Here is a 23,504-nt window from a genome sequence, read left to right as displayed (position 1 = left end):
CTATCACGGTTCATGAGATACAGCCTGGTGACAGACAGACGGAAACTGGAGTCTTAGTAATAGGGTCCCGTTTTTACCCCTACCCTAAAAAATATAGATCAGACGATGCTGATATTTTAGCACGGACTGTGCAAGTGATATTTTCTACCAAATTTCTTACAATTTAGCCCACGTGTAGCCGCTCCAGACTACGCGGTGCGAAGCCGCGAAAGCGTGGAGTCGATTTCGCTGATTAGCGAACTAGACTCCACACTCGCGTTCGCGGCTTCGTGCCGCGATTCGCGCACGAGTGTGGACGAAGCTTTTAAAATATATCGACTAATTCTTTGAAAATATTTCTTTTTTATATGTTTTTTTTTTTTTCGTTTTTAATGGTTCTTTTTAATAATCTGAATTTCTGAAACTCGAACGTGTTTGCGTGGTTAAAAAGACGCTTCAGAATTTGACGTTGACAGCTGATCAGTGCTGTCAAAAGTCTCTTCGAAAAAATCCACCATGGCGGCCGGGGTAGGTTTAAGTTTTACTGTGAATTATCGTGTGAATCAGATTATATTCCTGCTCGTAATGAATAAAATGAGTGCCATTGAAATATCCGCTGACTATGTGTGTGCTTATTTCCGTAGGTACTCTATACTTATCCGGAAAACTTCCGCGCTTACAAGGCATTGATCGCCGCACAGTACTCCGGGGCCGATGTGAAAGTGGCCCCGAACTTCGTGTTCGGTGAGACCAACAAGTCAGATGAGTTCCTCAAGAAGTTCCCGGCGGGCAAAGTGAGTGCAGTGCTAAGTTGTATGTTGTTGTTTGGGGTTATGCCTTCGCGTGAACGGCTGGTGCGATGACGTGTACGTTTGTGGTTTATTTTAGGTGCCTGCCTTCGAGAGCGCCGACGGCAAGGTGCTGCTGACCGAAAGCAACGCCATCGCATATTATGGTGAGTCCTACATTCTTATATTCACGACTTAGTTCGCCGATAACCTCTAAACGAAGTGATGAAAGTTGTCGGTCAAGTTTAGTAACAGTTGAATGACCTAACCGTTTTTTGCGAAGGGCAGAATGCACCCTGCACCCTCATTCTCTACTAAAATACAATTATGTGACTTGCATGTTATATTAATCATTTTAATAAATTTGTTTTTCAATATTAATTTTGAAATTGTAATAAAAATTCTTATTTAGTTTTAAATTTGCATGCCATATCTTGGCTTAACATGTGATACTAAATCAATTAATTTATAACATCTGTATGTAATTACCATGTTTAAGCAAATAAATATTTCATTTCATTTCATTTCAAATTTGTTCTTGTATTAAAATGTAAGATTGTCTGTCTTTGTCGTCTAATCTTGTAGTCTAAACTATAACTTTGCTGAGTACCTAATAAAATAATTGTGTTTATTTCTTTAGGTATACTAAAGAAGTAAACACTGCCATATGCTGTAGCATATGGCAGCTATTGTTTACTCAACCTTGACTTAAATATTTTCTAAACAAATTGTGTGATTATTTTATAATGTTTATGACTAACTAATTAAATTTGAAGGAAAATCTGCATAGTAAAATGTTAGTGAAACTTGAGTTTCCATTTTAATTAAACATATGAACTGAGTTTTAAAAAGGAAAGGCTGTTTATATTTAACTAGCTTGAAAAAGCTAAAACAAACAACAAGGCCTAGTTTTCCCTCTGGGTTGGAAGGTCAGATGGCAGTCGCTTTCGTAAAAACTAGTTCCTACGCCAATTCTCGGGATTAGTTGCCAAGCGGACCCCAGGCTCCCATGAGCCGTGGCAAAAAGCCGGGATAATGTGAGGAAGATGATGATAGGTATCTCAAAAATTTCATTGATAAATTATTTTCGTTTTTTTTTACTCCTTGATGCATATTACAATGTTCTTATCAAAGAAACTACTATTGGTTTTGTAAATTAGGCACTTCTTCTATCTTGACAATATATTTTGATGCATACACACTGGATGAATCATGCAGTGCCAATCTTATCAGTAGAAAAAGGCAGCAAATTTAAAAAATGTAGGCGCGAAGGGATATCGTCCCATAGAAAATTTGAATTTCGCGCCTTTTTCTACTGACAAGATTTGCTTGACCAACTATATTATTACAGCTTTATTTTCCACTTAACAATGTATTTTCAATTTATACTTTTTTATTTTATTTTATTATTTAGCTTATCTACATATGGCTTTGTTATGTGGCCCCTCTAAGTGTAAAAGCCTCCTCCATTCTTTTCCACCTTTCCCTGTCCTTTGCCGTATACATCCAGCTTTTACCTGCTGTGTTTATTATATCATCGGCCCAACTTTTCTTTTGTCTTGTTAACTACATAACTATTGTAAATGAGTGGAGGAGAGTCTAAAAGCAGATTGTGGGCTCTGAAGCAATTAGCATACTACCAGCATAAATGTTAAGATAAGAGATGAATGTTGAATTGGGCTTCACAGTCCACTGGGTGGGGTTGGGGGTAGTTTAAGAGGCAACTGGATTAAACACTAAGGGCCACCCTACACTATTGTAAATTCGCAGTGTCTAACGCGGCACTCCGCGGTGGCGACGCCGCGACCCAATCGCGCGTGCTGCAGTGGGCGTGCTGGGCCGACTCCGAGCTGCTCCCCGCCGCTGCCGCCTGGGTGTTCCCCTACCTCGGCATCATGCAGTTCAACAAAGTGAATGTGGAGCGCGCGAAGACGGACCTGCTCAGTGCCCTGGCTGTGTTGGACAAGCACCTGCTGACGCGCACCTTCCTGGTGGGCGAGCGTGTGTCGCTGGCCGACATTGTTGTGTTCACCACACTCATCCATGCTTTCCAGGTAGCTACATTATATTAATTTTCTAAATATTTGATGGTTCAAGGTACTCCAAATTTTTTGGCAACAGGGCTTAAGGCCAAACCTGCTCTTGTGTTGTTCCTTTCTGCAAGCTAAAAGTTGGGTTGGAACAGGTTTTTGTGCCCTGATTTTGCTGTAAATGAGGCAGTTAAATATGCATTTAAATATGTCGATATTATGTCATTAATAGTCATTATATTATAGCAAGTGCATAAATTTATTTACTGCATAAAATTTTCGATGCATATTATAATACCCATATCATTGTTTACTGAATTCTTATTCATTTTAGGATCAATGTCAAGTCTTATCATTATCTTATCAGGAATTATTTATTCTTTTTCCCAAACTAAAAGTTTTGCAACTAGTAATTAAATTACAATCTTTTATTGTGACAGAAAATATGTGTTTCTGTTTCTGCTTAATTTCTGTGTATCTTGGTATTTAATGTATAATGTCTAAAGACTATAAACTTGAAATCAGGCTTTCTTATTCGGTCCCAACTAAGTTTCACATACTCACATAAACTTGAAAATTTGTTTCTGGAATTCAATTCTGTTTTCTTGCATATTTTTATGGACCAATGTTAAGAGATGTATATCTCTCAATCAACAAGTTAGTTGTTCCAAGGATCTCAAATCAGTCAAAACATTCTTGTTTGAAAGGTACAAGAGGAAAATATTCCTTTGTATATAATCAGCACCATTGTTCACATTCCAGTACGTCCTGGACCCGGGCACGCGCGCGCCCTTCGTGAACGTGCTGCGCTGGTTCCAGACCCTCGCCCACCAGCCAAAGGTGTCCGGCGTGGTGGGAACCATCGCGCTGTGCGCCGCCCCACCCGTGTACGACGCTAAGAAGTACCAGGAGCTGTCCCAGCAGAACAAGAAGGTATGGTCGGAACATGTGCTCCATGCTTCCCCCTCGTGACTGGTTCCTGACACTCTCGCACCAGCGCAGGTGTCGGCTGTGGTGGGAACCATCGCGCTGTGCCCCACCCCACTTGTGTACGATGACAAGAAGTACCAGGAGCTGACCCAGCAGAACAAGAAGGTAAAGTCCGAGTATACGCTCTAATGGTCCCTTTATAACATAAGCGTAGTGCCGGTTCCAGACATCTCGAACCAGTTGCAGATCTCTGCCGTAGTGGGAACCATCGCAATATGCGCCACGCCTTACTGGGGAATTTATGGTGAAACACTTGTGGAAGAAAACTTATACCAGATCATTTACCACGTTTCAAACCCAGGATCTCCATTTTTCCGGGCTGGGTCACCAACTCGGCTAATAGGTTGCTTCACTTCACACGTCTTAATGAGCCTCAGAAATGCTATCAAAATCAAGTCGATTTGTCACAGGCTACATATACATACCGCGCATTCGTGCAGAAGTTCACCATGCTTTATCTTGTACTGAAGTAAAAGTTGTTGAACTTAAAATAATTACTTTCATCCAGTAAACTCATTTAAATCTCCATTTTCCAGGACTCTGGCAAGAAGGACAAGAAGACAGAAAAGAAAGAACAGCCAAAGAAGGAAAAGAAGGAGCCCGAGCCAGTTGATGATGGGGACTTTGAGGAGAAACCCAAGGAGTCCAAGGACCCCTTCGACTCCATGCCCAAAGGGTAGGCATCCAACACTAGGCTTAGAAGACCAGATCAGTTTCCTAAATATACATATGTAATATAAAATTCCTGTCCAGTCACTTAGCTTTTCGTATTTCGTATACCTATGGCGTACATCTCAAATGTTGGCATAGAATCCATACTTTATTTTAAAATTTCATGATTCAATCAGTGGATTTGATAGCAAATTTTGATAGTGTCATGTGAAATTGATATCACATGATGTTTACACCCAGTTGCATAACTCGAGAGAGTTGATAAAGTAGTTGCATAACCAGCATGAATAGTAAATAGTAGTATAGTTTTGGACTAAATCTATTTAAATAATATAAATTTAGTCAAGATTGCAGGAATCAGTTAACCTTTAACCACTTCATAGTCAGCCATAGTAGCTTTTAATAAATTCTCATCAACCATCTGTATAAAGTTGTATAGGATTAAAGGTAAATGAGAAATAAACTAGTTAATAAAGAAAGTGTAAATTAACTAGTTAATTAGTGTAAATTTTTTGGTCAAATTAATTTGCACCCATTTTTTCTCTTCGTATTTGATACTGATAGATTAGGAAGTTTAGGAAACTGATATTTAGGGCTTCTTGGCACTTCCATTATTTCTCTCTCTTTATTCCTTCTTCCATCATTAGTTAAGGGGCCCACTGAATATCAGTCCACCGGACGATATCAGCCTGTCAGTTAAAAAGAAAATTTTACAGCTCCTAACAACTGACAGGCCGATATAGTTCGGCGGACTAGTAGGTAATCAGTGGGCCCCTTTATTGATCTCTCATGTGGTTAAAATTATCATTTGGTTCATGGCATTGGGCATTAGCTTTCAATCTCATTTATTTAATTTCATTAAGTTATGGTTCACAACGTTTTTTTGTACTTTTGTAAGCATTATAGTCATTATTTTATGTTTCCATCTCATGTATTATGTTTACGTATATTATGTTGCTTATAAATAAATATGGTGAATGGCTGGGTTTTTATCTACTACATGCTTATTATTTAAAATTCCCTTTAGTTACTTTAAAGTAGCAAAAACTTCAAAATAATCAATGCAACAAACTCATAGAAACGTCAATGTCTAATTTCCTGCTAAAATTGTCATAAATGCTAATAGAATGCTATCTTACACTCAAGAAAGTAGCTCAATCTGAAAGTATGGTACCCTCTATAGAACACTGTTAACCCTTCGAATGCCTTGTCCCGTATACGTCACAGACAATTTGAACTTTAATTCACAATTTCAAGGTTATTAATTCAGTAGCAAATTTTTGACACGGGCGTTCGAGGGGTTAAGGGTCAGAATTTATGTTGGTGGATATCAAAGCTGCGTGAGACAACGCGAAATGGTAACATAAACAAATTTGATTAAGGACAGAAGTTCTGAAGATTCCGGTATTTTTTAAGTATTGATCAAATTAATCTGTTTCGGGTAACTCTTGGCGTTGTGACGTCACAGCTTCAGCACAGAACAAACAATACTAATGTCATTGACCTGTGATATATTTACATAGGTAAAGGGCTTATTACACTTTGCTAAATTTAGTCATCCTAATTAGACTGCTTAGGATAGGAACGACGCTCCTGATTACACTGTCCTAAATTTAGTCACGACAGTTCTAAATTTAGACACGGCCGCCCGCCATAGGCGACTGACTGCACTAAATATTATTACACCTATCCTTACTTGGATGCTAAATCATTCAGCTTGTCAGAAACCATCCTTGCTCCTAAATTAGGATATCCTTACTTGCTAAACGCGATTACACTTTACTAATTTAGGATTTAGAATCCTAAATTTAGCAAAGTGTAATAAGCCTTTAATTCCTGCTTTGGCCGTTTTCAATGAGGATTATCCTAATTACGATGATATAAGAGACAATAATAAAAAAAAGACAGACTTAACAGCATTAATTTAAAGAACAACCTATCTTTATCCCAGGTACTAAAATGACATTTGAATTTGGCTGTAAATGGGCCAATCAAACTTAATCCAATATATAAAAACCGTTTACGTTTATCTAAATAGGAATGGTGTTATAATTAGTGTAATTGTATTGTTACAGCACATTCAACATGGACGACTTCAAACGCTGCTACTCCAACGAGGATGAGGCGGTGTCCATCCCCTACTTCTGGCAGAAGTTCGACCCCGAGCACTACTCCATCTGGTATGCGGAGTACAAGTACCCCGAGGAGCTCGCCAAGGTCTTCATGAGCTGCAACCTTATCACTGGTCAGTACTGTCTTCTAAATTTGTTTTATTCTATTATTATTTCATTTTAGACAGGCAGCTGATGCTGGTACGTCTAAATCATAGTTCACTTAGCACAGTTAGCATAGTTTGTCTAGTCTATTTTTAAATTGATTAACACTTGCAGAGTTCACAACATCAGAGGGTAATTTGTTCCAAGCCTTTACTATCCGGTTTGCAATAAAGTTCTTGCCGATATTTGTTTTGTGCTTTGTTGTAATTAGTTTAAGGTTGTGTCCTCTTGTGCGCGTGTTTTGAGTTTCGAGCGAACAGATCGCTTAGTTCTGGACAGTCGTAATATCCGTTAATGATTTTGAACGTTTCGATCAAGTCGCCGCGCTATTCTGCAAGTTACTTTTGACGTTTGTATTACAAAGTATAAAGATAGAAAAAGGATTGTTTAGATATGTGGAAGTCAAAGAAAGTGGTGCCATACGTTTTGTGGTTACTATTTATGTCAAATGTTCATGCCCGAAAACCTAATTACTAAACGTGTACTACGTTTCTTTTCCTAGGGTTTAAGTCAGTGTAATTTTACATTTTGTTAACAAACCGTGGGATCCCCTTATTGATTGATTGATTGATTGTACATTTCAGGCATGTACCAGCGACTGGACAAGATGCGCAAGCAGGCCTTCGCGTCCTCGTGCCTGTTCGGTGAAGACAACAACTCCAGCATCTCCGGCGTATGGGTGTGGCGCGGGCACGAGCTCGCCTTCCCGCTGTCGCCGGACTGGCAGATCGACTACGAGTCCTACGACTGGAAGAAGCTGGACCCGGCCGACCCAGCCACCAAGCAACTTGTCCAGGTAATCAAAACTTACCCATTCCTGTATCAAAATGCAAATATTAATTTAAAAAAAAATACCTGATATCAAACTCACTTGAACATGTGCTCACAAGCGTTGTTGGATATGACTCCTCGCTCGATATGACAAATGGATTGCTCACCATATTTCTAATTGAAAGTACTCTCAAGAAATGGTATAAAAAATTATACTTAGTCATGTTTTTAAAAAAACGCATCTATTTTACTTTCGTCGTATTCGAAATGAAAAGAAGTGTTTAACTCGGGTGAAAGGCATCATTTCAGCCTCGGACTATTGGCGCTCTCACTGCGTTCTAGCGCTAAACTACCTCGGCACGGCATTAATGAGTCCCTTTCATCCTTGGTTAACAATCTACTCTCCTTGTTGAGCTCCGACAAGCCATATTATGATATTACGTTCCTACCTATTAAAAGTTTGTAACGTTTTTGAATCAAAATTGAATTGTAAGCGGCGAGAGGCAATAATAGCACTTCAATAAGTTTATTATCGCCTAGGCATACTAAAATTTTGACATGGCATAATGTCCAACAATCTTTGTAATATAAAACATTACACCCTTGCAACCTTTGATTGAAAGTCGCACACATTAGCACCAGGCTTAGAGGATATAACCAAACGGAGTAGCCATTAACAGACGTTCCCCTCTATTTAAAAAAGTCGGCCAACGGTCATACCAGGTCATACACAATGTATGGACTGACGTTTATCTGACATGGCTAAGTACATTTGACGTTCCCCTCCCCCGCAAAAATCGGCAGACTTTTTTGTACAGAAACTTACACTAGACTTATAAATAATACAAAAGGTAATCACGGTCTATATCCCGGTCAAAAGTCGGTACGGCAAATATAAGTCTAGTGAAACTAACCGTGAATCATTCAAAACTCAGAAACTTACAGACAAGGCGTCTCCGTTTGGTTATATCCTCTAAGGCACCACCAGGCTATTAAAGCAGATTAATTATTTATATTTTTTTGTTTTCAGGATTATTTCTCATGGAGCGGCACCGACAAGCAAGGCCGCAAGTTCAACCAGGGCAAGATCTTCAAGTAAACTTCGTTTTGTACGTTATTGTAAAAACTTGCATTTATTTAAGCGGTGCGGAAGCTCATCTCATGATAAGGAGTATGTAATTAAAGAATCGTTTATTTACTATTTTGGAGTTTTTATATGAATTTCCGCGTATGTCCTGGGGCCCGTTTCTCAAAAGCTTGTAACTTGTAATACAAGTGGATGTCACTTTTTGACATCTTTTGTTAGAAGGGGACTTCCACTTGTATTACAAGTTACAAGCTTTTGATAAACATGGCACTGGTCTGGTTCATGCTATACAGGTGTCTCCCATCATCGGGCTTTAAATGCAGGGCTCGATTATTCTACTCGCTACACTGAGCTATTTTTATTATGGGACCAATCCCCAAATCGCGAAAAATTTATTTGATTTTTCATTCATTTTGGCTGATATGTCGATGTCATCTATGGAAAAGCCAAAAATTTTTCGCGATTTCAGGGTTGGTCACACTAAAAGCACAGTCTATAAAACAATACAGTAATTCCACGAGCCGTTTAGACAGGGCAATCGTGCGGGGTGCGAGGGGCGAGGGGTGGGTCGCGCGCACCCGAGCTGCATACATCGCCATTGTTAGTAGCTCGGTACTACTTGCAGGGCTAGCGTGGCTTATAGTAAGTCAAATGTAAGCCTTGGGCAGTTGTGTAAAAGTCTGTGACAACCCAAGTTTGTGTTCTTGTGCGGTGTCGGCATTTACGCAAACCACAACGCAAACATAAGGCGTCGGTCCATTGTTACTTTTTACACTGTGCTAAAAGTAGCTCGTTTTAGCGAGTAAAATCGAGCCCTGCATTTAAAGCGCCATGGTGGGAGACATACTGTCATAGACTCCTATTAATGAAGTAAAACTTCTTTAGGCGCGACAGTTTTTTTTTTCTGACGGAAGTAACGCTCAGTAGTGACACGCACAATAGGAGTAGGACACACTTCAAAATGCCAACATAGCGATAAACCATATCGTCAAAGACGTTTTACTTTAATCGCGCGTAAAGGTTACACGTTCGAAGTTCGTCTAGGGGTAACTAAAGCGATAAAACACGCTCGAAGTAGCAAGTGTATTTTCATGGTATTTTCGTATATGACAGTTTATGGTGCTGGAGTCACAAGTGTTTTTTTTTTTAATTAGTAAATTCAAAAGCCAAATGGTTTGGATATTTGTTTAAACATTGGTCGCCGCTTATCATACAAATCCAAACTGTCACACACACGCAAACATAATTGTTTAAACTATCCAATGGGAAACTAACTTGATATTATGTAAATATTTTGGAACGCCATAGCTTTTATAAGCGTTTTTGGAGCGTTTTTGCGTTGTGGGATAAAAATACAAACAAATATCGGAAAGCAAAAATTTATATTTTTTACATTTCAGACTTTTGCCTATAGCACAATCGGATTAGGACTAACTTTGAAACCACTTGAACAGTCCTAAAATTTGGTATGCACACCATTTGACATTTGGGGACCTCGAGGAATCGCAGCCATCTTGGAAAATGTGTACCATCCTAGAGAAATTCGCATTTTACTCTAAATCTACGTTCTCCATGAAAATATGGTATAAGGCTTAAACATTAAAGCTTATTAAATTCTACACAAAAAAGTCTTAGATATCTTTGCGGAAAAAATACATCTTGTTATAGAAAATACTTGCTGAATCCAGATTTAGCGCTTGCGTCAAAATTCTTTTCGTTGTCTTGTTTCTGACTGTTCATGAAAAAGGAGCCTTTAATTTATGCATACCAAATTTCAGGACTGTTCTAGAGATTTCGAAGTTAGTCCTAATCCGATTGTGCTACTAACTGATAGAATCTCTTTAACATTAGTACATAGGTACATTATTACATATTATTGCATGAATAAAACCAACTAAATGCGAGTCGCTAAGGGTGGTATTCACCTTCCAATTTTTTTGTACAATGTCATTGCTTCTCACTCTCTCATTGGGCAAAATGTGAGACAAAATACACATTGGACCAAGATATTGCACAGATGGAATACCACCCTAAAGTAAAGCTCGCCGTGCGAGCGAGAACACATACACCCGTCTCCTTCGTTCGTAAGCATCGTTGGTGTGCGACGTTTCGTAACTAGGGAATATTACTGCAATATTCTGCCGCCAGAGTGCAGCACTAGTGCACATCCTAAACCATAAAGTAACTTATACATTATATGCCTAAAACAGTTTTTTGACAAGTTTTCACTATGATGCATCAAGGCGGTTTGTTGACAGGTGGCCTACCGCGCGAAACGCGAAAATCGAAATTTTGTTATCTGCCTCTCTATCGATCGATTACAAGAGTGATAGAGAGGCAGAAACCGAACTTTAGATTTCGTGTTTCGCGGCAGGCCCTGTGATTGTGCTAGTGACGCCCTCTACGCAGAGTTTTGCGTAATATTCCCTATTATACATAAATTATACCAAGAAATTTTCATGGCAAAAATGGTGATAAATGATAGCTTATTTTGTTTAAAATTTAGTTTTTTTTTCTGTCTAAAATTTCATGTTTTGCCACAGGTTACAAGCTTTTATCGCCGACTTTTTTTTTATCGAAGCAATTTTAAGAGTCCAAGCTCAACGAGGCGAGGTGCGTTGTATTATCACAGTTTCAATGGCGAATTGTCTCCATCATAAGATCAGCTTGAAGTCGTGATAATGTTCCATTGTCACTAGTCTTACATACGTATGCCAAATTTAATCTCACTTGGATATTGGATACCAACATGTGGTCGAAATATGGTTTTCAAAATTTGAAGACAACTGAGAAATTAGACTTATATTGACCGGGATATAGACCGTGATTACCTTTTGTGTTATTTGTGAGCTCCCGATATTTCGACGCAGTTACATGCATCATGTTCACGGGTGACTGAAGATAGCGGGTGGGTGTCAAAGTTGTGTAGACAGCGCTCTGTCTACCCTCATTCTTGCGCGTCGGCTGCGTTCACTTTCAACGTTACCAACGGTCGCATTCACACTTGTTGGTCCGGTCGCGTTCACACTCGTTGGTCTGTCCAAACACACTACTATCACGGTGTCACTACGCGCGTCGAAATATCGGGAGCTCACAAATAACACAAAAGGTAATCACGGTCTATATCCCGGTCAATATAAGTCTAGTGAAACTGACCGTGAATCATTCAAAACTCTAACTGAGAAATTACTTTTTTTTTGTTCGTACTGACATAATTATATTATTGATAATTGCCAAAAGTTACGTCGCCCAGGGGGCCTATTTGACTCGTTAGAATAACGTTTGTGACGCACCTACTATATGCTACTTAAGTGTTTTATGAGAAATATGCATTTTGCCGAGCACTCACTGTTGCCATGATAATTTCTAGGTTTAAAAAATACTCTTACAGGGAACAGACAATACAAGATCAGACGTGATATCTTTACAACGAAGAAGCTATGAGCTAAAGGGTGTTTCACATGATATAACAACAAATTATTAATCAATAACTGGAATTCTAGGGTACATCTCGTCGATTTTTCTTTGAGCCGCAACCCGCTCGGCGAATTCTCTGTTCGTAGTCGCTTTCCTCTACAAAGCGAGAAAACGCTGAGATCGGCTACGAGCGTAGCGCTACGAAAAAGTTGGCAGTGAATCGCTACAAGGGAGGCACGTACATTTTTAACCGGCTTCAAAAAAAGGTTCTCAGTTTGAGCCGTATGGTATGGGCCGTACGTTTGTTTGTTTGTCCGTGATTATCTCGTGTTTGGGATTAACCGATTTTGATGCGGTTTTCAGAAAAGTGTTTGTTACATTCTGGAGGTTTTAGTATACATGGATGATTTGAAAACATGGTGGCGCTGCTATCGGTATATCGTCAAATTTGATTTGCTGAAACCGATTTGAGTGAAATTTTGTGTGTATATTTCAACGGGTTCCTGGATGGTTTGAAAAGACCATTGGACCTGGTAGGTGGCGCTGCTGTCGGTATATTTTTCTTCCTGGAAACATAAAACAAGATGTTACCATGTCGGCTAAAAAGGTTGTGAACCCCTGACATATAGACAAAACCATGTCTTTATTTGCATTATAATATATATATATATATATATATTAACGGTTTAATACAAATTGAGAGTAACATTTTAAACACTTTGTTTAATATTGGAATCTTTCTCTTGCTCGGATATCAACATTAGCACGAGAGATTAAACAACTACTTTGCCCCCTTGTAAAAACAAATAACTATTACTACTTTAAGCTTCTTTGTCTATGTTCTTAGTTTTTGTTGTTATATCAGTGATGACACCCAAAAACGACGCAGGAGCGCCGGCGGCGCTACTTTCGCACCACCGAAGACACTTATGGATATTAGAACCTTTAATCCAACGAGATAAGGTCTACTTTTAATGATTTAAATGTCTTTGTACTCATGCAATGTTTATACACTATACATAAAGAGAAAATACAATTCGCGCGCCGGCTTCCGCACCGCTCTAGTTCAAATAGTTTCCTTGACCAAATTTAATCAAACCTCATTTTTCAAATGGTGGTAAATGGTTGCTTTATTGGACGCTGTAAAAATAAAGCAACACGCAGGCACAGGTGCAAATATGAGCGCTTTTTGTTGAGCGCCAAAGATAAGAAATCACATTGACGGGAAGTCCCAGGCAGCACGCCACACCGCCCTTTGGCGTTCAAAATTATTGAGCTAATTTACGTATTTCTATCTAACTTTTAGCTAATCTTTGATGTTATGACGCCGCCTAGCGCCCTTGTGTTAAAATAATGAAAATTACAATAGGAAAAAGTTTATATCAAAACGAGCGCTGCAGTCAACACACGTTCACTGTCCCCATACAAAATGATATGACAAAGTCACACGACCAAGTGTGATTTCAATTTGAAGTTGTGAACCGATAGTGGAAGTACGGACTGAAAAAAAGCTTCATGACCCCACATTGGGAGCACCCGGACAGGGGACGTATCATGCATAGCTAAATAATCATATAACTTTGACGTCTGGTGATGTCAGAGGAGTTTTCACTTCTCTATGTTCAAAGCTTAACTCAGTAGGTCTAGCACAGGAGCGCATTACAGTATCTCGCCCGCGACATAGACTACCCATGTTTTTCTAACTGTATTATTTAGAGAGGAACCGGTAGTCTATCCCGCGGGCGAGATACTGCCGCGTTTTTTCAGGTTCAACTTTCATTAGCCAGACTCTATCTACAAAATTGTCACAATCTAATAAAACCAACATATATTAGACAGCGAATCACGTGTCATCGTCGATCTAACGCATGAGTCGCACAACGCGTTATTTTGGCGCTCATTATAATGTGCCTTAAAACCCTTATGGCTCCTCTACACGATGGCCCAACGTAGGCCAATCTAAGGGACGCAGCTATGCGGTGGAATGAGATAGCAATATTACTTGCTCCCTCTAACGCATAAATGCGTCCCTTAGATTGGCCTACGTTGGGCCATCGTGTAGAGGAGCCATTAGAACGCCACGCACTTTTCGGAATGCAGGAAGATTGATATTGGGCTGAAGCCGCGCGCGTCAGTTGACGTCGGCACTCGGAGCAGTTATGAGCCAATGCCACTGGTTTAAGACGAGATTCGGCCAAGGAAACCATTTGAAACTATACGCACCTTAGCGGCAGGTACATAGGTGACGTGCAAACAAACATTCACGCGCCAGCCACGTCACTATACACGTACTATAACAACCGCAATATACATCCGAACAAGTCAATAAACATCAAAAAAATGCAAGGTCAACGGTGGCTAATAGGAGAGATATAAACGACGCTATAAATATATATAGAACGGGGTAAATTTACATCTCAAAAATGATAACAACTCGCTTCGAGTCAATAGTGAATATGATTTATAAAACCTTACAACAATAAAGGCTAGAAGCTTAGGGAACTCCATTAAGCTGTTCAAAATTTGAAGCCAAAACAACTGGTTAGCTATAGTTGGTCAAACCAATTTGTCAGTCAGTAACAACCAGGAAAATTATACTCATCCCTTACTAGTGTAAGACAAAGATAGTATGATTCTCTCTGTCTATGTTTGAAATGAGACAGTCCTTTAACAAACTTTATCTCTGTTGATCATGTCGAGAGAACCATCACAATCTGAAATTCAGAGCCGAATTGTCTATTGGCTTGGCTCCGATTATTGTCTATGGCCACGAAAATCCGTCAAACAGATTAGGGGGGCTACCGCGAAAATCGTCTATATATATATATATATATTGCGTTCGAGTATGCAAGATCGATAAAGGGGTCAATAGTCGAACAAACGAATGGAGTGATTATTCACGTTTATAACCCTGGTAGATTTTTTCAGTTCTGAACTATTAGTCTTAATAGATTTTCGTGACCTGAAAACATCGGTGTTTTATTTGCATTTGTTTAACATGAACACAGCGCCTCATGCTTAGCACGAGCGTCCACTTGACGCTTTATAAGTTTCTATGAACGAACCGGCTCTGAATTTGAGACGACGTGTCTGATAGAGTTCAGAGTTCTGAGACTATTCAATCACATGGCAAAGTTAAACTGGATTCACTTCTCTTCTAGTCTTTATTATTATAAGTATAAAACTCTTTAAGGGCTAGAAGGAGACCCGCTAACGGGCGGTGAGCAACGGGCCGCGAGTGCGGGCCGCGCGTCAGTGGCGCCGCGAGGTGGGCCGCGCTGGTGCGTCCTGAAATTAATAAGTAATTGAAAATATTAGATTATTTAAAATCGGGTCACTCACGTATTATTAAGTCGAATAGCTCGACATGTCGTAAATTGGACCGAAACATGTTGAGCTATTCGACTTAACCTTACGACCTACGTGAGTGACCCGATTTAAAATAATCTAATAATTGAAAATAAGTAATTGTATGAGTTATGAGTGTCCATTTTCCACATAAGATATGATCAGCATAATAATTATTTCATATTCGCCGGGGCTGACTCCACGAGCGACTTTTTAGACTTGATCTCCTATTAAGTGCCTTATTGAAAACTGAAAATTTAAGGTAATAGGCATAGACAGTACCTACTTAGATAGGGACACTGTAAAGATAGTGTGAATTGGCAAGTATTTCTGATAACATTCTTTTAAAAAAATTGCCTTCATTGCTAGGTTGCCACCGTACAGTTGTGTTAGCACAACGTGTACACTGTACGTATTGCAACTGTGTATCATCAGTAGATAATTACAGTACGAAGTGGCCCTGGTAACAAGGTGGACATTTGTCCGTCTTCATAAGAGATCCGGTTCTACAATAAGGCTGCACCTGACTGAACTTTGTCATCGATGGGGGAAGTCAATAATATCCAGCAGTTTGCTCTTGTAGCTTATAGGTTCTCGGAGAAGTCGTAGTTTTATCTAGATATACTCACTATGGGCGGTGGATCGACGTCAGGCGCGCGTAGATCGAAGTCTGCCACAAACGGTCGCGCTGCCACCCGCAGCTCTACTGAACAGCCTTCTGGCGAACTGGAATAAACACGACTATATCAGTTACATCCATCCTCTGCCTTCATGGAGATAGAGTTGTTAGACCATAGGCAATGGTCAATGGTGGTGTTATCAAGGAGTCCTGTCCTGTATGAATTCCGTTCGATGCCCACAAGGTGAAATCACAATATGTTCCATAACTTTTCAGTTTCAGCGGTGGGAAAGTTTACCTGAAGTTCAGAGATCCTGCGAAGAATGCCCCGTCAGAAACGGCAGCTGTCATGGCACTCGCAGCGGCACACCTTGGGCTGGGCCACACGTAACTGAACGCCACATCGCGCGCCTCCGACGCGGCCGCAGCCGCAGCTGGTAGGGTTTGGAACCACTTCGACTGCTTGCGTCACTCTGGGACTTCAAGATCTATTCATTTTGGCTTTGAACGGGACTCAGTTGCTAAAACTCGGTTATAGAAATGTGTAACCTAAGAAGTATGTTTACCTGAGGTCCAGTTCCTGCGAGTCAGAAGGTCCCGTGAGCAGCGGCAGCTCGTCATCCTGGCGCGCGTTGGCATGGCACTCGCAGCGACACTCCTCGGGCTCGACGTAGCTGAACACCACGTCGCGCGCCTCCGATGCGGCCGCAGCTGGTAGTGTTTGGATCCGCTTCGGCTGTTTGCGCCGCTCTGGGACTTCTTCGAAGTCAATCCATTCCGGCTTCGCGCGGGACTCTGGCGGACCTAACATACGGTTTGCGTTTTACTTAGTAAGGTGGTTGATTTAGTTAGGGTTAAGGATTCAAAAAACTACATTTACTTAGGTAATTATGCTCTTGGTTAATTAAGGTGGAGACGGTGTATTTTACAACTAAAACTAATATAAGACGTATTATGAAGGTGTCGGGATAATATTTACCGTCTCCTCCGCTCCTTGTTCTGGGCCGCTCCGGGCGCGGCGGACCACTTGCAGAAGCAGTGCGCGGGCGGCGAGGCAGCTTGATACGTAGTTTCTCGCCCGTCGTAGATGCGGGCGTCGGCGGTGGCGGAGGAGGAGCCGGCATGCGCGGAGCGGGTGGCGCGCGCGGTCGCTGCGTACCCGCCGTCGTCACCCGTGAGCCTCGCTCTCGGACCGGGACCATGGGCAGCGCCAGCGAACGTTCCAGTGGCAGTGTGGTCGGCACGTACGGCAGCTCGTCTTCAAAAGACTCCTGGACGACCAGACCGCGCTGCTCCACGTCGCTGCCGCCGCGCGCCGGTGTTGCTTCCGAACTGCCCTCCGAGTCGGAGGAACCGCGCGTTGGCGAGCGCGTCTCTGCGAGCGACCGCCGCGAGCCGGCCGATGCGCGCTCCGCGTCACTCCCGGGCGGGGACTTTACGATAGGCACCGCAGGTACGATGCAAGGCGTCGGCTCGGCGCATGTAATGTGCGTGTCACGTAGCAGCGGCGGACGCTCCTCGGGCAGGCTCGGCTCGAAGCTGGGCAGTGACTCAGATATCTCACTAGTGACGCTCGGCGTCTTGGTAATGCTGAATTGTGTGCTGAACACCTGCTCGCGGCTGCCGACGTGCGTGGTGAACACGAGTTTTTGTTTACGACGCTCGGCCGTCAGCGCCATCTCAGGGGCTACCTCCACTCGTCCCTCGTCCGAACTTGATGTCCGCATGTCACCATTTCTGCTATCGTCTATATGTTTTGACTCCGAAGTGGTGCCGACTCGTGAGTCGGGCGTTACTACGCTGCGCCGCGACTCGGAGGAGGCGACACTGTGGCGCGAATCTAGGGTCACCGTATCGGAGTCCGGCGCGGGTGCGGTCACTGGTGGCTCCGGGTCGCTTGGGGCCGTCCGTTCGGTGGGGGAGTGCAGAGGGATGATGATACTGCCATCGGGCAGGACAGTGCGGTGGACGGGTTTTTGCGCGTGAACGGAGGATACGGAGGGGAGTGGTTCGGGGCGCTCACGCGGGTGTGGTGCCGAGGCGGGCCGCGCCAGATCCGGTAGAATCTCCACGCGTGCATCCGGCTCTGAGCCTGGTCGGCGAGCGCTCGAGCTTGGCCTTTCGTCTGGTGGCGTTCGCAGCGGGATATGAATAACGCCGCCATCTTCATAGTACTTTAGTTTCTCAGAACCGCGGCGCGAGCGATCAGGCGGTGGCACGCACGGCGGACCGGGTGAGGAGGCACGCGAACCGGTACGAGAACCCGGCGATGGCGACGCGCCACTGCGGCGTGGTGTTTTAAACAACGACAGCACGGAGCCACGCAGCTTTCCGGCGGAGGAAGGAGTCGTCGAACGATCTCGATCTCGGTCTCGGCTCTTGCTGCGCGAGCGGCCTTCCGTGAGGCTTTTCTTGCGTCGCAACCCCGACGGCGAATCCGGCGAAGCTATAGTCTCCCGCGACTTGAAAAGTGAGCAAAAGGAGGATTTTCGCGAAGTGGGGCCGCCGGCGGGCGAGGGAGATCGCCGCTGGGGCGAGGGGCTCGCGCGCCTCGCCGCTAGCTCTAGTGTAGCCGGTTTACGCGCCTCGCCTGCCACTAACGTGTGCTCACTCTCATCATCATCATCCTCATAATCAGAATCGGGTTTGAGCTTTATTCTGATAATGTCCTTGGAGCGATTTCTATTCTTGTACACCTCGGGTTCGAACGAGCGCTCTTTCGAGCGCGCCGCTCGAGCTTGATTTCTGTTTTCCTTTCGCCGCTTTTCTTCGGCGGGAGTGATTGCAACGACTACCGCAGGTTCTGTAGCCGCAGGCTTCGTGGGCACTGGCGTGGGTGCGGGTGCGCGCGGAGCAGCAGGCCTGGTGCTCGTGCACTCGACGGTGACCTCGGTGCGCACCTCGCGGCGGTCGCGCGTGTTGGCGGGTACGGGCGCGGGGTCCGTCGCGCGCACTAACTCCAGGAGCCGCTCTTCAACAGCTGCGGCGCAAATTTCAGGATCGTTCTCTATCGGCTTCGGCCCGCAGAAGGACGTCTCAAGGAGCATTTTGTGTGGCGAAGGGGACCGTGACGTGCCCGAAACGACAGAAAGACGGGACACGCGCGACGCGTAGCTGAAGCCGGAAAGAGCTGAGTGGGCCGAGCACTGTGAGCCCACGCTCGACAGGCGGCTCGTTCGACCCGACACCGCGAGGAGGGCGGCCTCCGAGCCTTGGCTGTCCTTACGCGAGTGGCGACGCGATACGGACGTGTTAGGCGGCGGCAGCGGCGGCGGCGGTTGCGGTTGTTGTGTGCGGTTGGGTTCTCCGGGGGCGCCTTCTAAAAATGCAAGCTCTTCGGTGGACGAGCGCAGTTCGGCCGCACCGTCCTCGCGAAAGCCGATATCGAGACGACCGCGCGTAACGGCGTCTTCGGCAGTGCCTGCGAACAGTGCCATCTCGGGCGACGAATCTCGTGAGTCGTGGTGGCTGGAGCTGGAGGCGCGGGAGATGTCGATGCGTGGCGCGGCGCCCAACGCTCCCGCTACGGCCGGCGACGAGTGCGAACGCGCGCGCTGTTCCGGGGGCGCGAGGGACCCGCCAGGAGAAGCGGCCGTGTCCTCAACGATTTCAGGCAATTGGAACGTCTGCTTCGATTCAGGGCTTGACTGTTGAAGAAACCGATCAAGCGATCATTATTTGTTCATATGACTGGTTAACAATACAGAGGCGGAAAGCTACATGAACAAATGAACGAATTTATAGCTGCCATTGGGATCGGTTAAAGTTCGCTCCCAGAGAGCAGGCGAGCGATCGTTTTCCGACCGAATGCAGCCGCATGCAGAGAATTGTCGCAGAGCAAAGCGAAGGGAGAAAGAGAGATACATACTGCTTGTCTCACCTCGTCAGAGACGTCGTGGTCGAAGGAGGCAAATGGCGCGGGCCCGCGACGAGACTGGCGCGGGCCCGGCGCCGGCGCCGGCGCGCCTTCCATGCGCTACACCATATCCGTCACACTGGGAACACTAACTGTCACCTGTCTATTGAGGTGATATTTCACCTGCACACAGCAAACACTTGAGACTTAACAATCACTTCACGTTTCAAACAACAACTTCCGAACACTGCATTCCTGATTTTGTCCCTCACTCATTTAAAATCAGACGCCGATTAGAACACGTTTTCAACCGACTTAACATGCCAGCTCGGGCGTTTCGGCAAGCTTACTCGTATGTAAATCCGCTTATGTAAAGCGAACAGCTGTCGACGAAATCCAATGGACGCACATAATCTGAACACTGGTACATTGTACCTTCTCGGTGGTCGAACGGAAGCGTTCAACGCGTCACTGTGTAAAGTGTGTGATCGGAAAGGCGAGTGAGTGTAGCTGCCGGTGTCGGGTGCCCCAGGCGGCGGCGGCGCCGTGGTCGTAGGCTTGGGCTGGTGGTGGCGGGCTCGTGGCGGCGCCGCCAGCCGCGGGATGTCGCGATAGCCCCGCCCGCGCGCCTGCGCGCTGACCGCGCACGCGCGCCGAGCCGGCCCCGCGACCGCTGCACCCTCCACGCTAACGCGACTTAGCACCCCTCCACTAAAATATGGATTTTTAGTTTAGTCGTCGAGTCGCCTGGCCGCGCGTCGAGCGTTCATTATTTAGTTTGCGATGCATTCGATGACGCCCGATCGATATCCATGGTTACTATTACACATACCTACCTATTGGAATCCGTGTCGAGTCGAAGGACATGGTAACGTGAACCCCGATCTTTATCAATGCACATGAAGTTGGGGTACCGGTTACCACTCACTAAGTCACCGGTAACTAAATATGCATCGAGAACCTATCTAACATTTTAAGTTGTAAATAATTACTTACCTATTTCAAACAATTCAAATAAATAAATAAATAAATTGCATTAAAGCGTTTTAGGTTTAGGTACACTCAGGAGCAACGAAAACGAGTCTCTGTACATACTTTCTGTCTTGACTGGATAAATTGTAAGGGTTCATCATTTTAATGATGCCCCTAATTTACCACTCTTTAAACAATGACACAGCTATTTCGCTTCCACATTCCAAAAAGCGCTGTCATGACTGCAATCAAAACTTAGTTCATCACTCAGGGGTCACACTCGCGGTCAACAGACCATCTAATTAAATATGAGACGTTTAGCATCTTGAACCAACTTATTGAGTCAAGTAGGTAAATAGGTACCTTACTTAGTTAGGGTTGTTAACGGAGATCTACAGGTGACCCTTTTAGAGCATTCGTAACTAGCTTTCATTCGTGTCATCGCCTGGTTGACCTAGAAACCTAGAAACGGGTAATCACCCATTTTACATGCTTTTATTTTTAGCTGTTGTAGAGTAGCCAATCTAGATATATCCACGCACTTTGCAGTGATATTACTGATATTAGCGACACTTTTGTTTGCGATTTTAATCCTTAGGAGTCCCCGGCAAGCTCGGCCGAATTTCACCTTGCCATACAACGGAGTTTCGTTCTCATTTCAAAACTACGTGTTGGATTGTAATGAAACTTTGCAAATACAATGACATGACGTATATCTAGGTCTGTAATTAGTTTACTTATTTATTTATTTATGAAGTAGTTATTAGCTCAGCTTACTGCGCCTGAGCTTGACAGAGATGATGCACCATGTCATGTGTCTACGAACAGTTTTCGCTACGTAGCGGAAAAATAGGTACTACGTGCTACAGCGTAGCAGTCGTAGCGCAGCGTCGTTATTTAGGGTACCGGACCCAAAGGGTAAAAACGGGACCCTATTACTAAGACTCCGCTGTCCGTCCGTCCGTCTGTCTGTCTGTCTGTCCGTCTGTCACAACTGTCACAAGGCTGTATCTCGTGAACCGTGATAGCTAGACAGTTGAAATTTTCACAGATGTATTTCTGTTGCCGCTATAACAACAAATACTAAAAACAGAATAAAATAAATATTTAAGTGGGGCTCCCATACAACAAACGTGATGTTTTTGCCGTTTTGTGCTTAATGGTACGAAACAGTCTTCAGTCTGTACTTGTTCATACACTCTTAATGGCGCAAGCGAGACGCACTGGCGAATTAAAACAAAATGACATGATTTTGACAAAATTAAGTTAGAATTGGCCTCTTGGACTATTCGCAAGCATGCATTGGTGAGATGGAACATTGAAATTTTTATACTAGAAGAATGACAAAAACTCAGTTTCATTTTTAATTAACCGACTTCAAGATTTCAAAGGAGGAGGTTCTCAATTCGGTTGTTTTTTTTTTAATGTTTGTTACTCCATAACTCCGTCATTTCTGGACCGATTTTGAAAATTATTTTTTTGATTGTAAGTATATACATACAGATTGGTCCCGTTTTTGTCAAAAAGCAGTTCTGATGATGGGATCTCGAGGGAACTCCTCAAATGTTAAAGGCATACATATAGTGATTTTAGTATTTTCATCAACAAATCAAGCACTTACACTTAAAAAAGTGACATTTGATGAAGTGGAACTGCTGATGATGATCAGAATGGAACTCTTCAATGACGCATAGTTCACGTTTGGCGATTTGTCCTCTTCGTTATGTTTGTTAAGCAAGTTAGGTTTTCAAGAAACATTTTTGTCAAGCTCGAGTTCTGATGATGGGATCCATGAGGAATCGAGGGAACTCCTCAAATATGAAAGGCATATATATAGCGATTTTTGTATTTTTATCAACAAATCCAGCATTTCCATTTTAAAAAGTGACATTTGATGAAGTGGAACTGCTGATGATGATCAGAATGGAACTCTTTAATGACGCATAGTTTACGTTTGGCGATTTGTCCACTTCTTTATGTTTGTTAAGCAACTTAAGTTTTTAAGACATATTTTTGTCAAGCTCGAGTTCTGATGATGAGACCCACGAGGAACCGAGGGAACTCCTCAAATGTGAAAGGCATACATATAGTGATTTTTGTATTTTCATCAACAAATCCAGCATTTACATTTAAAAAAGTGACATTTGATGAAGTGGAACTGCTGATGATGATCAGAATGGAACTCTTCAATGACACATAGTTCACGTTTGGCGATTTGTTCTCTTCCTTATGGACCCAAACCCAAACTTGGACCCGGACTCGGACCCGGGTCTGAACATGGACCCCAACTCGGACCCGGACCCGGACCGAACTCTGACCCAAACCTGGACCCGGACAGCCGGACACGGACCCGGACTCCGATCCGGACCCAGACCCGGACCCGGAAATGCTACTAGAAAAGTGGGTTAGGTGGGTGGGTAGCTTTTGAACTGTGATTCTCACAGAACAGAACTGCTATCAGAAAAATAGGTTAGGTTAGGTTAGAGCTGTGACCCTTACAGAAACTAAATGCTACCAGAAAAGTAGGTTAGGTTAGGTTAGAACTGCGACCCTTACAAAAAAGTGGGTCGGTTTACCTCCTTTTCTACATAATTAGGCAAAAGATGCTGTCTTTTTCATTTCATTGTCTGGAATCTAAGAATGCTTTCAGCGGCATCATTGAAGTCGGTTTTTTTTTTCTTAAAAATTATTTAGCTACC

General features: G+C 43.4%; 2 protein-coding genes across 3 annotated transcripts; one reads left to right on the top strand and one right to left on the bottom strand.

The window, feature by feature from the left end:
• Positions 1-391: 391 nt before the first annotated feature.
• Positions 392-8,707, top strand: LOC134747822 (elongation factor 1-gamma). The gene is made up of 9 exons (XM_063682460.1): positions 392-507; positions 624-773; positions 868-934; positions 2,538-2,821; positions 3,560-3,730; positions 4,324-4,463; positions 6,535-6,704; positions 7,320-7,531; positions 8,537-8,707. Exons 1-9 carry the CDS (start codon positions 496-498, stop codon positions 8,603-8,605), a joined length of 1,275 nt encoding a protein of 424 aa, XP_063538530.1. The 5' UTR covers positions 392-495; the 3' UTR covers positions 8,606-8,707.
• Positions 8,708-14,866: 6,159 nt separating this feature from the next.
• LOC134747821 (serine/arginine repetitive matrix protein 1) lies at positions 14,867-20,483 on the bottom strand. 2 transcript variants are annotated; one of them, XM_063682458.1, is made up of 5 exons: positions 19,846-20,483; positions 16,957-19,624; positions 16,544-16,781; positions 15,988-16,084; positions 14,867-15,298 (listed from the first exon to the last, which is right to left on the bottom strand). In XM_063682458.1, exons 1-5 carry the CDS (start codon positions 19,948-19,950, stop codon positions 15,263-15,265), a joined length of 3,144 nt encoding a protein of 1,047 aa, XP_063538528.1. In that variant the 5' UTR covers positions 19,951-20,483; the 3' UTR covers positions 14,867-15,262. The 2 variants fall into 2 exon arrangements, with proteins under 2 accessions (XP_063538528.1, XP_063538529.1); XM_063682459.1 differs by having other exon boundaries at positions 19,858-20,483.
• Between the last annotated feature and the right edge of the window lie 3,021 nt (positions 20,484-23,504).

Source organism: Cydia strobilella, chromosome 15 (assembly GCF_947568885.1).
Source record: "Cydia strobilella chromosome 15, ilCydStro3.1, whole genome shotgun sequence".
In the NCBI taxonomy this organism is placed as follows: Eukaryota; Metazoa; Arthropoda; class Insecta; order Lepidoptera; family Tortricidae; genus Cydia; species Cydia strobilella.
The sequence above is the reverse complement of the archived record's forward strand: the minus strand, read 5'-3'. Positions and strand labels throughout refer to the sequence as shown.

Excerpts from the sequence above, each read along its gene's own strand:
- LOC134747822 (XM_063682460.1), top strand. Across the intron at positions 774-867 it reads AGAAGTTCCCGGCGGGCAAA|GTGCCTGCCTTCGAGAGCGC; the intron begins GTGAGTGCAGTG and ends GGTTTATTTTAG. Across the intron at positions 2,822-3,559 it reads CACTCATCCATGCTTTCCAG|TACGTCCTGGACCCGGGCAC; the intron begins GTAGCTACATTA and ends TTCACATTCCAG.
- LOC134747821 (XM_063682458.1), bottom strand. The coding sequence starts at position 19,950 with ATGGAAGGCGCGCCGGCGCCGGCGCCGGGCCCGCGCCAGTCTCGTCGC. Across the intron at positions 16,085-16,543 it reads TCGCAGGAACTGGACCTCAG|TTCGCCAGAAGGCTGTTCAG; the intron begins GTAAACATACTT and ends TGTTTATTCCAG. Across the intron at positions 15,299-15,987 it reads ACGTCGATCCACCGCCCATA|GACGCACCAGCGCGGCCCAC; the intron begins GTGAGTATATCT and ends TATTAATTTCAG.